This window comes from Propithecus coquereli, unplaced genomic scaffold (assembly GCF_000956105.1).
Source record: "Propithecus coquereli isolate 6110/MARCELLA unplaced genomic scaffold, Pcoq_1.0 Scaffold501, whole genome shotgun sequence".
Lineage (NCBI taxonomy): Eukaryota > Metazoa > Chordata > Mammalia > Primates > Indriidae > Propithecus > Propithecus coquereli.
In genome coordinates this window covers 1,010,812-1,024,520 of record NW_012150853.1, presented here as the reverse complement: position 1 = coordinate 1,024,520, position 13,709 = coordinate 1,010,812, and the positions used below count along the sequence as shown (strand labels likewise).

At 58.1% G+C, this 13,709-nt stretch overlaps 2 protein-coding genes across 3 annotated transcripts in view; both read left to right on the top strand.

Moving 5' to 3' along the window:
• Positions 1–6,470, top strand: part of RAB40B (RAB40B, member RAS oncogene family) — a 44,717-nt gene extending 38,247 nt beyond the window's left edge. The window contains exons 2-6 of one of the 2 annotated variants that reach the window (XM_012656453.1): positions 520–580; positions 2,571–2,631; positions 3,748–3,825; positions 4,880–5,102; positions 5,415–6,470. In XM_012656453.1, the coding sequence (XP_012511907.1) occupies positions 520–580; positions 2,571–2,631; positions 3,748–3,825; positions 4,880–5,102; positions 5,415–5,686 (695 nt within the window). In that variant the 3' untranslated portion in view covers positions 5,687–6,470. The remainder of the gene's footprint in view (positions 1–519; positions 581–2,570; positions 2,632–3,747; positions 3,826–4,879; positions 5,103–5,414) is intronic. The other variant, XM_012656455.1, reaches the window with a different exon arrangement.
• A 7,023-nt stretch (positions 6,471–13,493) lies between these two features.
• Positions 13,494–13,709, top strand: part of WDR45B (WD repeat domain 45B) — a 33,445-nt gene continuing 33,229 nt past the window's right edge. Inside the window, exon 1 of the mRNA XM_012656451.1 lies at positions 13,494–13,692. Coding sequence (XP_012511905.1) covers positions 13,626–13,692 — 67 coding nt within the window. The 5' untranslated portion in view covers positions 13,494–13,625. The remainder of the gene's footprint in view (positions 13,693–13,709) is intronic.

The window sequence follows — 13,709 nt, the reverse complement described above, 5'->3', positions numbered from 1 at the left end:
GCGCATGGGGCCACTCCTCATGGCTTTCTCCCCACACACACACGTGCAGGTTCACACACGTGTTACACGGCTGGGAGCGTACTTCCTTTCTGACTTCATACCCTTTGTGGTTTTACTTTACTTTCCCACTGTGCTACTTTGGGAGAACGATCTCCCTGTTTCCAGACCTGCTGTCTGCAAGAAGAGCTGAGCGGAAGCTTTCTCGCGGGCAGCCTCGGGGCGGCCAGAGCCGGGCAGGGCTGGGCGGACGGGACACACCCACTGGCACTGCCCCCAGCAAACCCGCTGCCCCTGGCGAGAGGAGGGCGTGGCTGGAGGCTCCCCCGGTGGTGGGCGGCGGCCGAGTTCCGGGAGGCACAGCAGGCCCCGCCCACCCGCCTTGTGAACTCGAGTCTGCGCCATGAGAAACCCTTTTCTCCCCAGACGTGGCAGGTTTCTTATCCTCCCGCATCTCTGAATGGAGAGAACTTAGGGGAAACCCTTTGCACCCACATTTAGCTTGTCTCTGCCCTTCCTCAGGGATCGACTACAAGACCACCACCATCCTGCTCGACGGCCGGCGGGTGAAGCTGCAGCTCTGGTGAGTCTGGCGTCCCGTCCTCGGCTCCGGGAAGGACTCGCTGGGCAGAGGAGGAGCCCCCAGCCTGGCCCTGGATGGCACAGCACCCCTCGGGCCCTTTGCCCCGTAGGACCAGCTTTAGCTGGTGGCCTCCCCGAAGGAAGGCGGTGACCCCCTGGGGCCCATAGGCCCATCGTCTAGGGATGGGGACCCCAGGACCAACACAGCACTGTGTGGGTAACAGGCTTTGTGGGTTCAGGACACATGACCTGGTGCCCGGGAAGATGCCTCCTGGGCTAGGAGGGGACTGGTGCTGTGTGGCCGAGGGGGCCGGCTGGGCGCTGAGCACCCAGCAGGAACTCAGAGCATCCTGGTGTGGGAGGGGCTGCGGCCTCACCTGCAGGTTGGGGAGGAGGCCTGCTGGGCACCCCCCACCCCCAGGCTCTGGGCTGGGTCTCCTGGCTCTGAGGTTCTGGTCCTGCCCCTCCTCTGCCCTGGGCGGGGGGTCAGGGCTCCTGCTGTGACTAGGCCCAGGGCTGGGTCTTTCCCCGACCACTGGGGCCAGTCTCCTGCCCCCCCTCCCCGCCCCCGCGGGCCCTTCCTGCTGCCCAACTCTGTCGGTGTGGCCCCAGGGTCACTGTCAGCCCCTGCCCTCCTCCCCCTCCCAGGACACATTATTCTCAAGTCCCTTCTGTCCTGCCCCCAACCACCCAGTCCTGGTGTAAAAGCCATCTGCAGGCCCCACCCTGCCCACGCGTACCCCTGACCTCAGAGGCTGCACCTGCCGGCTGCTCCGGGTACCCTCCCTAGACGCCCACATGACAGCCAGAATGGGCTCACCTCTCGCCCAGTGCTGCCTGGGGTCCGGGGTGCCCATAGTCACAAACACCTGCGTGACCCCAGGCCGCACCGGCCAGACCCCAGAGTGGACACTTTCCTCCCTCTCGCCCTGCGTACCTGCAGGACCTCGAGGCCCCTCCTGTATGGCAACAGCCGCCGGCTGTCCCCACTGACCTCTTTGCATGGTCATCCTCCCTCTTGGATCTGGGGACATGGTCCTCCCCACGCCCAAAGCGGGGCCTCTCCCGGTCCCCACCCCCTCGCCTCCTGAATCTGCCAGGGTTGTCCCAGGCTACTCAGGAGCCTTATTTCTGCAGACGACGGCACAGGCAGGGGTGCCAGTGCCCAGAAAGACCAGAACAGAGCTCCGGGAGACAGAACCCGGGATAGCGAAGGTGCTCCCCCAACCACCATGGAGTCCTGGGGGCGTGTGCTCTTAGACAGTGGGCACTGTCCCCACAGTCTCTCCTAAGGGCAAAGTCAGTACACATTCCTGTGTACAATTAACACGCCCACTTCAACGGGTGCCCCCAGGGGGCCCGTGGGCTGGCCCCCACACACGAGGCTCGTCTGCAGGTCTGGGCAGCAGGACATGGCACACTTTCGTTTCTGTTACGTGTCACCTGTGGCTGGTGACAGTCCTGACCTGGAAGATGAGGGCCTGTAGTTTGACTTTTTAAATGACAATGAGAAAAGAGAATGAGGCTGGGAATGGTGGCTCACGCTTGTAATCCCAGGGCTCCGGGAGGCCAAGGCAGGAGGATCACTTAAGCCCAGGAGTTGAAGACCAGCCTGGACAACATAGTGAGACTCGGTCTCTACATAAAAGGAGAAAAATTAGCTGGTTGTGGTGGTGGCACCTGTAGTCCCAGCTACTTGGGAGGCTGAGGCAGGAGGATCACCTGAGCCCAGGAGTTGGAGGCTGCAGTGAGCTGTAATGATGCCACTACACTCCAGCCTGGGTGACGGAGTGAGAGACCCCGTCTCTAAACAAAAAAAGAAAGGGGAAAAAAGTAAAGAGAATGAGCCTGGAAGGACATCCCAGCAACACCCGTGTCACTCCCAGGGACACGTGACAGCTTTGCTGGGGTCACGGACGATTGTGAAATGCATTTGCCGTTGTCAGGAAGAAGCACCGATTTCTTCTCAACGTCTCCAACATCTTTTCCAGGGATACGTCGGGTCAGGGAAGATTTTGTACCATATTCCGCTCCTACTCTCGGGGTGCACAGGTAACAGCATCCCCGGAGCCAGGAGATCATGCAGATGTTGAATAACAACTTTTACGGTGCTTAACTAACCATCCTCTTTAACGGATAATTGGAGGATAGGCAATTAAGCTTACATATAAATCGATGCCAGAGTCTAAAAATGTGCTGTAGAGCAGCGGTCCCCACCCTTTGTGGCACCAGGGACTGGTTTCCTGGAAGACAATTTTTCCACAGACCCGGTGGAGGGGATGGTTCGGGTGAATGAAGCGCATCTCGTTCACTGTGCAGACCTCCCTGCTGAGGGTCATCCGTGTTTGCGCTGCTCCCCGGCGCCGGCATCAGTGCCTCAGCTCCTCCTCCCTTCATCGGGCCTTAGACTCTCATAAGGAGCCGCAACCTCGATCCCTCGTATGCGCGGTTTACAGCAGGGTTCATGCTCCTGTGAGCATCTAATGCCGCTGCTGATCTGGCAGGAGGCGGAATTCCTGCGCCCACGCGAGTGACGGGAGCAGCTGTATATATGACGCTTCCCTGTCGCTCGCCTCCTGCTGTGCGGCCTGGTCCCTAGCAGGCCACAGACCGGTCCTCGGCCCAGGGGTTGGGGACTGCAGCTGTAGTGTTTCTTTGCTCGAAAGCCTTTCGCATCAGGGATGCATGTGTGCATGTGTGTGCATGTATGAAACACATGCACAGATATGTCACTACGTATGCATGTGTCTGTGCATGAGCGACTGCATACGTGTGTGAGTGCATGTGTACACGCATGTGTGCATGTGAGCTCTGTGGGCATGCAGGTAGGCACATGTCTATACCTGTGTGTGCACATGCACATATGAACTGCATGTGTGTGCACCTGTGTGTACACTCCACGCGGGTAGGTGGGCCTTGCTTCGCATGAGGTGGTGATTCCTGCAGTGTCCCTGCTTTCTCTGTCCCTGGAGTGGCTCACGGCTGTGAGTCTAGGCCCCGCCTCCCCCTGACATAAAACTGCACATTTGGCTGATAAATCAAAATTACATACTTAGTGTTAAAAGGAGTAAAATGATTATTTCGTTAACTGTGTGTCTCTGACCGAATAGCCGCATGCCAGTGGCACGTCTGTGTGCCACGTGTTGAGTCTGTGTCCTCTCCCCACAGGGCGTGATCCTGGTCTACGATATTGCAAACCGCTGGTCTTTTGATGGCATCACCCGATGGATTAAGGAGATTGACGAGGTACGACGCTCCGCCGCTGCTGCCCAGCTCCACGTGGGCTCAGGAAGACGTCGGCTGGGGACTCGGCCAGGCCCGCCGGGGCTCCCGGGCGCACGTGGGCCAGGCACAAGGCAGGGGCTTGGGCACAAGGAGGACGCGTCCCGCACGGCACAGCACTGGCTGGGGTGGGCCCGCGAGTGTGACCGCAGAGAACCCCCGGAGCCCAGGGATCTGGGCTCGATGTGCAGGAGGCCCGGGAGGCACCCTGGCTGCGCCCTCGGTCGGGGCTGGGGTTGATGGGTGGTGACGGGTCTGCAGCTTGCTGTGGCGGTCAGTACAAGCCCACAGTATCGGTGTCCTGCGGCTGCTGTGACAAATGACCACAGACTGGGGTCTTGAAACGACAGGAATTTATTCCCGCAGTTACAGAGGCCAAGAAGTCCAAACCCAGGTACTGGCCGGGCCGCCTCCCGCCAGGGCTCTTGGGGGGGTGCTCGTTGCCCCCCCAGCTGCCGGTGCTGCCGGCGGTCCTTGGCGGTCCTTGGCCTGTGGCTGCGTCACTGCAGCCTCTGCCCCGTCCTCCCTTGGCCTCCCCGTGTGTCTCCGTGTCTCTCCTGATGAGGACACCAGGCATCAGATTGGGGACCCTCCTAACCCAGTGTGACCCCCCTCAACTAATTGCATCTGTGAAGACCGTATTTCCAAATGAGATCTCATTCTTTTTTAAATTTATTTTTAAAATCATATTATTTTACTTTATTTTAGTAGATTTAGGGGGCACAAGCTGAGGGACAGTGGCAGCGTCTGGGCCGTGGTCCCGTCACCATGGGGCGTCCATCATGCCCTGCAGGTTCTTCCAACCCCCAGCCCCGTGGGGGTCTCCAGAGCCCGTCACGCCCCCTCCACGCCTGCTGTCCCATAAGACCCTGGTCTGAGGCTCCGCGTGGAGCTGACTCTGGGGGAACACCAGTCAACCCGGTGCCCCCGCAACGCCAGGAGAAAGTCTCGCCCGAGTGACGCCAGGAGAAAGTCTTGCCCGAGTGACGCGTTTTCCTTGCCTTTCTCTCGCCTGCAGCACGCCCCTGGGGTCCCTAAAATCCTGGTGGGGAATCGCCTCCACCTGGCGTTCAAGCGGCAGGTGCCCACGGAGCAGGCCCAGGCCTACGCGGAGCGCCTGGGCGTGACCTTCTTCGAGGTCAGCCCGCTCTGCAACTTCAACATCACGGAGTCCTTCACGGAGCTGGCCAGGATCGTGCTGCTGCGGCACGGAATGGACCGGCTCTGGAGGCCCAGCAAAGGTAGGCCCGCGGCTGCCCCCCTGGGCGCAGGGCGGTCTCGCAGCCCCCGGACAATTGTCCGCCCCCCAGGACGCGTCCCAAGGCCACTGAGAGAAATAAAACACGTTTCTGAACGTGCAGCTTTGCCAGAAAGCTCACGAGGGGGATTTCTGAGATCTGCACTCGGGCAGAGGTGGAGTCGAGCAGGGTTCGCTGCATGTGTAACAGGCGTCCCCGCGTCCCCGCAAGGAGGGAAGCCAGGTGTGCGCGCCACCCCCTGTGGCAGCCCACGCAGGGACAAGCTGCGCTAAGCCTGGTCTTTTCTTCCCCAAGTGCTGAGCTTGCAAGACCTCTGCTGCCGCGCGGTGGTGTCGTGCACGCCCGCGCACCTGGTCGACACGCTGCCGCTGCCGCCCGCCTTACGGAGCCACCTCAAGTCGTTCTGCATGGCCAACGGCCTCAGCGCCAGGATGATGCACGGCCGCTCCTCCTCCCTCGCCGCCAGCGCCACCCACAAACGGAACAGCTTCCGCAAGGGGAAGGTCGTCCGCCCACCCCAGAGTCCACCCAAAAACTGCACCAGAAACAGCTGCAAAATTTCTTAAGGAAGGCGCTGGAAGGAAACACACTGGAATCCCTCCAGGGAAACTCTGAACAGTCACACCCGGAAGACGGTGACGCGTTCCAGATCCACGAAACAAGGTTTCAATGTCTCCCGGTGACGGGGCTGCTTGGGAATGCGTGTGGTGCCTTCCGTGCGATGAAAACATTTTGAATTTCTACGTGGACGTGCATGAAGCTCGTGTTCTAGACGTGTGTTTATAAAGGGAAAATTGGTACTCTGCTCAGCCCTTGATAACGTGAGATTTTGAACGTTGCTTATATCATGATTGCACTGCAACTTTTTCCTTAAAATAACTGCTTTTGTAAGAACGGTGATATGCAAATGGTAAGCATAGATTTTGGGAATTTGAGAAGCAATGATAGATAATTTAGAGTCATCGATATCACAAGAGGGTTCTTTTTGTAAACCTCCTTTTTAATGTCTAAGCACCGGTTTATAACCACTGAGGATGCACATGGAGATTGCGTAGCACATCTGTCCAGTTTGTGTGTGAAACGGATTTGATAAAGTTTTGCTATGTCATTTACTACATTTGGGGATTAATAAGTGATTTATATACATATTTTTCTGTAAATCTACATTTTTTTGTACCAGATGTTCTACAAGTTATGAAGTTAAGGGAAGAAAATGCCAAAGATATCTCCAGTTACGTTGAACGCAGCCAACATCGTTTCCACAGACCCGCGAGGACAGACCCGTTTCAGTGAAGAATGAAGTAAACACACTTAGGAAAATGTTTCTCAAAAATAAAACGTACACTGGTTTCTCTCTTGGCGGAGCAGTGGGCTGGTTCTTTCTGATTCTGTGTAGTTCTCACGGCCCCCAACTCGACTCGCTTTGTGGGGCCTGGTGTGGACGCCACGCGGCGCTGGTCGGCAAAGACGCCTTTTCCTGGAAAGAGCCGTGGAGGCAGAGGGAGGCGTGTTAACGGTGATGCTCGGGCCTGTGCCTGTGTGGCGAGGTGTCAGGGAGGCACCTGGACCTCCACAGTGGGGAGGTCGGCAGCCACCCGGGAGGGCGAAATCCTCCTCAGGTAGCGCCAGGGCGGCGCCGACGTGGCAGAGACCCCGGGCGTGGGTCTCTCTCCTGATCGCACCGTTCCACGTTTCTCTGTGGCAACTGGAAGTTATGATGAGGATGAAACGAAAAAATCTTGAAATGAGAAAGTGCCCAGATGTCCTCAGTGTCTGTTAGTGAGTTACGGGTTCTTAGAGACGAAGGTGCCCTGGGGTCAGGAGTGGCCCCTTGGCTCAGAGGACGGCCAGGCCCAGAGGGGAGCAGCGCTGTCACTAGGGCCTGGAGCCAGGCTGGGCACGCGGCCTCCCGGGTGTGTGGGTGGATGAAGGTCACCCCTGAGGGCACAGCTCTCTGCCAGGGGCAGCCGGCCTTCGAGGACGAGCCGCTGGGGCCTTTGCTCCCCCCTCGGCTGGGCCACGGGTAGAGAGATGCGTGGGGGACGTGGCCGGCTGCCAGCCACGTGGTGGGGACGGGAAGCTCAGGGCAGCTCGGGGAGGGCATCTCTGCCGCGTTTGCGGACGTGGAGCCATGAGGAGGGCCCCAAGGGAAAGGAAGACCCTCTCCTGCTCCCCTTTTGAGAGCAGCCCCAGCGACCCCCGGGGGCGAGATTAGACCCGCCAGACAGCTACCTCTGTTACCTTCCCCTTCTTTCTTGCTTCTTAACTGAAGGACTCCTCAGGACTACCACCAGCGTCTAGAAGGAATAAAATCAAGGTCCCCAAGCCCTGTGACCCGCACACCTGGGAGAGCCCGGTGCCCCCTGGGGACAGCCGGAGCGGGAGGGGTGGGAAGGATTCTCCGGAGGGAGCAGCCGCGGGGTGCCAACCTCGGCCTCTGGCGTCCAGGACTGTGAGAAAGGAAACGTCTGTCATTCTAAGCCACCAAGTTCATGGCAATTTGTTACGCAGCCCCAGAAACCACCACGACAAGGAAACACGTTGCACTTCACAGCAGAAAGTGCTGCGGCAAATCACGGGGCGTTTCTGTGAGGCAGAACGAGCTCACGCGCCACGTGCGAGCAGAGGGGGTGTGTCTGGGCGAACGCGCAGGCCGTGTAACCGACGTGCACGTCGACCTAGAGACGCTTTGTCATTTTCCTCCACGACCTTTACCGCGCGGCAGAACCTACCGCACAACCGTGTCTTTAATTGTCCTGTGGAAACTCCTGCGAGGCAGCTTAATTTCCTAGAGAACTCGCAACTTTGATGAGGAATTTAGGCGAATATTGAATTTATAAAAAATGCCAATTACAGGCTTCACGATACTTGTTTTTGACGAAGAGACAGAAATGCTGGCGTCTCCCTTCGCTGGAGAACAGCTTCGTCAAATTAAAGATGCATTTTGGAAGCAAAACTGAAGCTGCTTGTACCAGGGGGACTGAGACCAGGTTTCATGTCACCTGGGAAGGCCGAGGACGGGAGGGGTGTCCCAGCTGTGATGGAGATGGGGTGACCCAGCTCTTAGGGTGGGGGTGTCCCAGTGTTAGGGTGGGGGTGACCCAGTATTAGGGTGGGGGTGTCCCAGTGTTAGGGTGGGGGTGTCCTGGCTGTTAGGGGTGGGGGGTGTCCCAGTGTTAGGTGCGGCTCCCTCACTCCAGCTGGAGGCTGGGGCAGGCGTGGGACTGGGGGCTGGAGGGGAGGTCCTGAGCCCCCTCCTGCTGCTGGGGTGAAGTTCCCGAGCCGGGCAATGTGCGAACAGTAGAAATTCATCGCTCAGGGCTCTAGAGGCTGGGAGAGCCAGGATCAAGTTGCTGCGGGCAGGGTCTGGTGAGCACAGGGTCTCTGCTTCCCAGACGTGTCCCCCTGTGGCGGAAGGGGTGGAAGGGCCCCTCCGTGGGGTCTCCCCTGACTTATCACTGCCTAAGGCCCCAGCGCTCAGACGAGCCTGGGCGTGTTCAGGGTGGGATGGCCCTGGGCAAAGGCCCCAGCTTTCAGTGCTGTCACACTGGCCCCGGAGTTTCCATGTAGGAGTTTTGGAGGGACACGTTCGGACCATGGCGTTTGTGCTCTCTCTGGGCCCAGCCTCTGCCAAGGGGCTGTCGCGGGGACTGGTCGAGCGGAGTTTGGATGACGCCGAGCCCAGTCTCAGAACGGCAGCGGCTGCAGCTGGACTCCCGCGGTGGAGGTCGGGTTGGGGTTGGGAGCAGGCCCAGCGCAGCGGGCGGCGGGCACCCCGGGGCAGAGGCCGACCCCGTCCTGGCGGTCCCCTTCCCCCCACACACCTTTCTTCTCAAAATACGCTGGCTCCCGCCAACAAAGTTTCGGCTTTTAAAACTATGGTCCCAGAGCTTCCTGGACACCTGGAGGTCCCTGGAGGGCGTGGAAGCGCCACTCCCCTCCCCACACCTCACCCTCCCCACGTCTTTGTACCTTTGCAGCAGCCTTCGTGACACACGGCAAACGTGTTTCCCTGGGTTCTGTGAGCTGCTCCGGCAAGTAGTGAACCCAAGGAGCGGCTGTGGAGCCTCGACTGGAAGCCGCCAGCCAGTTCCCGAGGGGGCAGCTTTGGGGACTGAGCCCCAGCCCGTGGGGTCTGACCCCATCTCCAGTGTAGACTTGGATTAGCCGACATCCAGCGGGTGTTTGTGCGCTGCTCGGTATGTGGGGAAAAGCCCGCCTTTGGTCACGGAATATTCTTCCTCGTGGGCTGTTGTGGGGCGCAGAGGAAAGCACACTTGAGATGTGTCCAGAGCAAGTGGTGGCTGCGGCGGGGTTTGCTAGAACAGCCCTGGCTCAGGAAAATGTGGTTTGGGAAGAGAAAGGACAGGGTGGGGAGGAGGGATTGATCCCTGGGTGGCCACTTGACCACCCACGGGACAGGGCTGGCCGTGCTGTGCTCAGTGACTGGAGGTGACAGTTACCAGTGGAATTTAGAGATGGATCCAACTCCTGGGAGTCGGTGCACTGGACGCATAAGGAAATGCAAACTAGTAAGAAAAAACAAAATGTCAACTCCTTGGTTATTGTTACCTGTAACAGCTAAAATGAAATCAGAGGAGAATCTGGGTCAGATCTTGGTGCTGGACCAAGCTCGGGTTTCTGTGAGTCTGAGCTTTGGCCTCCCAGCCACCCCCATGGGCAAAATGAGCAGGGCGACCCATGGTCACCAAGGAAGTAGCCAGTGTGGGGCAGGGCGAAGCCAAGGACCACTGGAACGAGAGGGAACAGCGGGAGGGAACGGTTCCCTTTCGTGATTGGCAGCTCCAGCTTCCGGAGGAACCTTTACTAAAGTGGATTACAATGAATTTAGGGCAGTGTCTTTGGTTTTCAATGCTGCAGAGTGGAAGGGCGTGTTGGGCTGATGCGGGACCCACCGCTCGCCGTGGAGCAATCGCAGATGGGCATGTGCGGTCCAGGCGCACAGGAGGCTATTCCTGAATGAACTGTGAGGTCCGTTTGCCCTGAGAAGGGGCTGCCCGGCTTCCCCACAGACGCCAAGTGGAGCACCCCAAATGCAGCAGCGGGGACTGGCTGTAGGATGACTGGGGTGTCTGCCCACTACCCGAATATGCCCATCACCTAGGTCGTGGTAAAGCTGTGGTTAAGGGGCCCCTCTCCACGGGCGCCCCTGTGACGACACTGCTGCTAAGTCCGGCCACAGAGAAGCCTTATCGAATTTGCTCTCACAATTTCCCCTCACAGGTCTTACAGACACTAATAAAAACACCAGGTTGGCTCGGTGCGGTGGCTCAGGCCCGTAATCCCAGCACTTTCAGAGGCTGAGGTGGGAGGAACACTGGAGGCCAGGAGTTTAAGACCAGCCTGGGCAACATAGCAAGACCCTGTCTCTAAAACAAAACAAAAATTATTTTTAAAAAGCAGGAGAATTAACAAGAGAATGGGGAAAAGGCAAAAGGGAGAGTCAAAGGGCTCATCCCAGGAAGGTGGAGATTTTTAAGTGGTTATTGAGAAATAAAGTAAAGAAAGAAAACACTAAGAGGAAAAAGAGGAGAGTCAGAGGGCTCCTCTCAGCAGGGTGGGGACCTTCAGATGGTTATTAAGGAATGGAAAGAAGACAGTGGAATTTGGTAGAGTTAATACAAAGGTCTTGGCCAGGCGCGGCGGCTCACGCCTGTGGTCCCAGAGGGAGGCTGAGGCAGGAGGATCGCTTGAGGCCAGGACTTTGAGACCAGCCTGGGCAACATACTGAGACCTGATCTCTACAGAAAATAAAAAAATTAGCCGGCTGTGTTGGTGCACGCCTGTCATCCAGCACTCTGGGAGGCCGAGGTGGGAGGACCGTAATCTTTCTCCCCTTGCCGATGCAGTGGTCCTGGCACCTGGACCGGTTGCGAGAAGCAGGGTAATTCCTGGGCAAGAAACTGTCACTATGTTTTCAAACCTGATGTCAGTTTCTAAGGGTCTGATGGAGGTGGGTTGTGCAAAACTGAGCAGTGGATGTGGTGGAAATCCACGATGGAAAGTCTGGGTAAAAATAAATGACATATGGAGAAAAGGAGGAATAACAGCTGAGGGTAAAGAAAAAAGGAAACGGTTGCGAATTGAGGGGACCCCGATATTACATTAACACCTCAGAAGAGGCTGAGCAAGAGATGACATGGCTCAATTATGCCAGACGCCCGAACGGATGAAGCCCCACGTGTGCTGAGACCGCTCTGCTTTTGGAACCTGCCAGGGTCGAACGGAAGCGTGCACACCTGAGGGGCCTCGCCCTGGGAGACGCTCGTACCGTGCCGTGGGCTGGACTAACCATTGTGCATATTCTTTTGCTGTGAAGGGTCTGTGTTGGAAAACCAGCGGTGGCCTGTGGTGTCGACGTATCTCTGTAGGCTCCCGTCGTAGTTCCTGGCTCATGACTCCCGCGGGCCTCGTCCCAGCCTTTTGTCAGACTTGAGCTGGGATTACAGGCGTGAGCCACTGCGCCCGGCCTATCTGTTGGTTTCTTGATCCTGTGCCCTGAAATCTTGTCAATGTTCTGTGTTCCACTTCAGAAATGGGGATATTGGATGGTGGCTCTTTTTCAAGGTTCTCTGTTTTTTCTGTGAAACGTATCATTATACATATAACAGAGTTCACATAACATGTATCTTTATTTTTTTTAAGACTAGTCAAGTGCAGTAGTGAGGAGGGGGGGAAGCAGTAGAACTAGGAGTTCAATCTGTAACTGACTGTGAACAATCAAGTGAGATAACTCACTACCTTCGGACCAGCCTCACGTATAATAATACTGTTATGAATATAAATACCTGTGTACCCATGATGCAGCAGTTTAAGAAGCAGGAGTAGGAAGTAGAACCCACAGAGCCCCCTGCGTGTTGCTTTGGTTCCCTGTGGCTGCTGTAACACATTACCACACCTTAGTGGCCTCAAACAACAGAATCGTACTCTATCACAGTTCCGGAAGTCGCAAGGCCAAAGTCAGTATCACTGGGCTGAAATCAGGGAGCTTTTGGGGAGGAGGATCCTTCCTTCCTGTTTCTTTCAGCTTCAGGGGACTCCAGGCGTTCGGTGGCTGTGGCTGCATTGCTCCAATCTGTCTCGGTCATCACGGGGTGTTCTTCCCGTGTGTCAATCTCCCTCTGCCTCCTCTTATCAAGATACATGTGTCGCATTCAGGGCAGTCTGGATAATCCAGGACAATCTCCATGTCTCAAATCCTTCACTTCGCCATATCTGCAGATACTCTTTTTCCGAAATAAACTAATACTATATTTAAAGGTTCCAGAGGCCAGGCGTAGTGGCTCATGCCTGTAACCCCAGCGCTTTGGGAGGCTGAGATGGGAGGATCACTTGAGGCCAGGAGTTTAGGGCCAACCCAGATGGTCCAGGTTCCTCTCCCCAGCTGAAGGGCCTTGTTGGGGGTTGCTATTCAGTTGACCACACGTGCCCGTCCCCTGTTAGATTATTCTCCTGCCCCCAGGAGTAACCACCGTCTCCAATTCTGTGTAAACCACACCCTGGGCTTTCTTTACATGTATGTATCCCCACCATAGATTGTGGAGTTCCACCTTCCCCTGTGCATCCTCTCCCCTTTCCTTCTGGTCTAAGGACGCTGGTCACTGGGTTTAGGGCCCAGCCTAATCCAGGATGATCTCATCTCGAGATCCTTAATTACATCTGCAAAGACTGTTTCTAAATGAGGTCATATTCACAGGGTCTGGGTGGACGTAACTCTCGGGAGCCACCATTCGGCCCACCACCGTGGGCAGCACAGCTTTGGACGTCTGGGCTCTGACACAACCGACATGGTGCGTGGAGGTCCTCACACCCCGGGCACTGAGTGAAATACGAACCGCGTGCCCCAAGGGTGGCCGAGAAGTCCAGGGAAAGCCCCTCGCCAGCCTCCACTTCCCTCGTGTGACTCGGCAGTCCGGGCCCGCCCCGCGTGCGACGCCGAGGCCCCCGGGGAGCGGGGTGCTGGTCTGTGGACTGCGCTTAGCGGTCCGGGGTCCCGTCCCCGCCGTCATTCGAGCCCGGGCCCCTGTCGCACGATCGCGGGCGAGGCGGCCCGTCCAGCTCCGCCTCCTCGCGGTCACCCTCGGGAGAAGCCGCAGCTGCCGTCGCACGGGAATCGAGTCACTGCACGCACACGGCCCGGCCCCCGGACACGCCGGCTGCAGTGCCGGCCGGTGCTCCGACGGTGCAGCCCACCCGCGGGCAGGAAGGGCCGCACCGGGCAGCCGGCGCCCCGGCCCGCGCAGGACGCGCTCCTCACTCGGTTCCCGCAGGCGCGGGCGCGCTCGGCGCTCCCTCGTCGCCCTGCCCCGGTCGGATGCGCTCGGCGCTCTGCGGGCTCCCTGGCAGCACGCGCACGCACGCACGCACGCACGCAGGCTCAGCACTTCCGGCCGCGGCGGCCTTAGCGCCGGCCCGACGGGACCAGAGGGCCCGGTCTCCCGAGCGGCATGCGGCGCTGAGGAGCGCGGACACCGCGGCGGCGTCATGAACCTCCTCCCGTGTAACCCCCACGGCAACGGGCTGCTCTACGCCGGCTTCAACCAGGACCACGGTGAGGCGGGCCGGGCC